Below are 1231 nucleotides of genomic sequence, written 5' to 3'. Positions count from 1 at the left end.
CTCCGCCATGCCGTCCCTTGTCCCCGCCGGCGGCCGCTCACCGGGGCGCTGGCTCAGCCCCGCTCCCTGCCCAGCTCCTCCGACGGTTTCACGCCTGCGAACAAGCTGTAATTTAGGTCTAAAAATAAGCGAGGGGGAAGGTGGTGAGCTGGTGGCGTGCCCTGGGTGCAGGTGAGGGGCTGTGACCGCCCCAGGGTGGCTGTGGGGGGGGTGTCCCAGCTCATCCATGGGCGTCCCAGCTCGTCCGTGGGGGTCCCTGCAAACCTCGGCGTGGTCTTGCAGGAACAATGTGGAAAGGCAGCAGATTTTGCTCATGGCTCTTGTTCCCCTGTAACCCCACATGTCTGCGACCTCTGGTGTCCCCCACCTCCTCATGCCACCCACGTGGGTCGCTGGGACTGACCCAGCCTGGGCTCCTGCCCGTGTCCCTCACTGGCATCTCTGGGGGACTTGAGCCCCTGTCTGGGACTCCCCATCATTTTGGGGTGCCTCTCATTTTGAGGTGTCTCTCACCTCCTGCTCGGGCATCCCTCGCTGTGCAGTTTGGGGTGCCATCCTCGAGGTTCTCCCGGGGTGGGGTGGGATGCAGCCAGGGATCCTGGTGGGGTGCAGCACCCTCCCCACGTCACATCCCCGTCACTAACCCTACCCACACCTCTGCCCCCTGCCTGCCTCTTCCGCTTCAACGTCCTCTCCCTGGTGTACCTGCTCTTCCTCCTGCTCCTGCCCTGGTTCCCGGGGCCCACCCGGGGCTCCGCCGGAGGTAAGGGGCTCAGCCTGGGGCACGGGGACCGGGATGGGCATGGTGGGCAGCAGGGTGGGCAGCTCTGACCGGGGGGGTGCGGGGCAGCGTGGGGGCTGCCAACCGCTCTGCGGCGGGTACCTGCCCTCCTTCCCCTGCGGTTTCCCCCCAGCTGGGCAGCGTGGCTCCGCGTGGCAGCCTCGCTCTGTTAATTATAGCCCAGCTCGGCTATTAATAGGCTTCCCCGCTCCAAAATGGCCAGGGTTGAGCCCCAGCCTTATTAACCAGAAACCTCAGGACTGGGCTGTGCCCAACGGGGGGGAAGGGATGAGCAGCCCCTCCGCCCTGCCCGGGGACGTGGGACACGTCCCCAGCGGTGGGCATGCATGGCAGGGGGGGGTGCCAGGGGTGCATCCCCCATGGCGGGTGCATGGGATGTGTCATGGGACATTTTTCCCGCCACCGGGGGTGCCCGTAGCCCTGCTGTCC

The 1231-nt window shown here is 66.5% G+C and overlaps 1 protein-coding gene across 1 annotated transcript in view; it reads left to right on the top strand.

Annotated features, from left to right (window-relative positions):
* Positions 1–1231, top strand: part of PIEZO1 (piezo-type mechanosensitive ion channel component 1) — a 27260-nt gene that overhangs the window by 8589 nt on the left and 17440 nt on the right. The window contains exon 2 of the mRNA XM_009890051.1: positions 613–763. Coding sequence (XP_009888353.1) covers positions 613–763 — 151 coding nt within the window. The remainder of the gene's footprint in view (positions 1–612; positions 764–1231) is intronic.

Source organism: Charadrius vociferus, unplaced genomic scaffold, assembly GCF_000708025.1.
Source record: "Charadrius vociferus isolate BGI_N301 unplaced genomic scaffold, ASM70802v2 scaffold1028, whole genome shotgun sequence".
Lineage (NCBI taxonomy): Eukaryota > Metazoa > Chordata > Aves > Charadriiformes > Charadriidae > Charadrius > Charadrius vociferus.
Note: the sequence above shows the minus strand (reverse complement) of the source record. Positions and strands in the feature narration are given on the sequence as shown.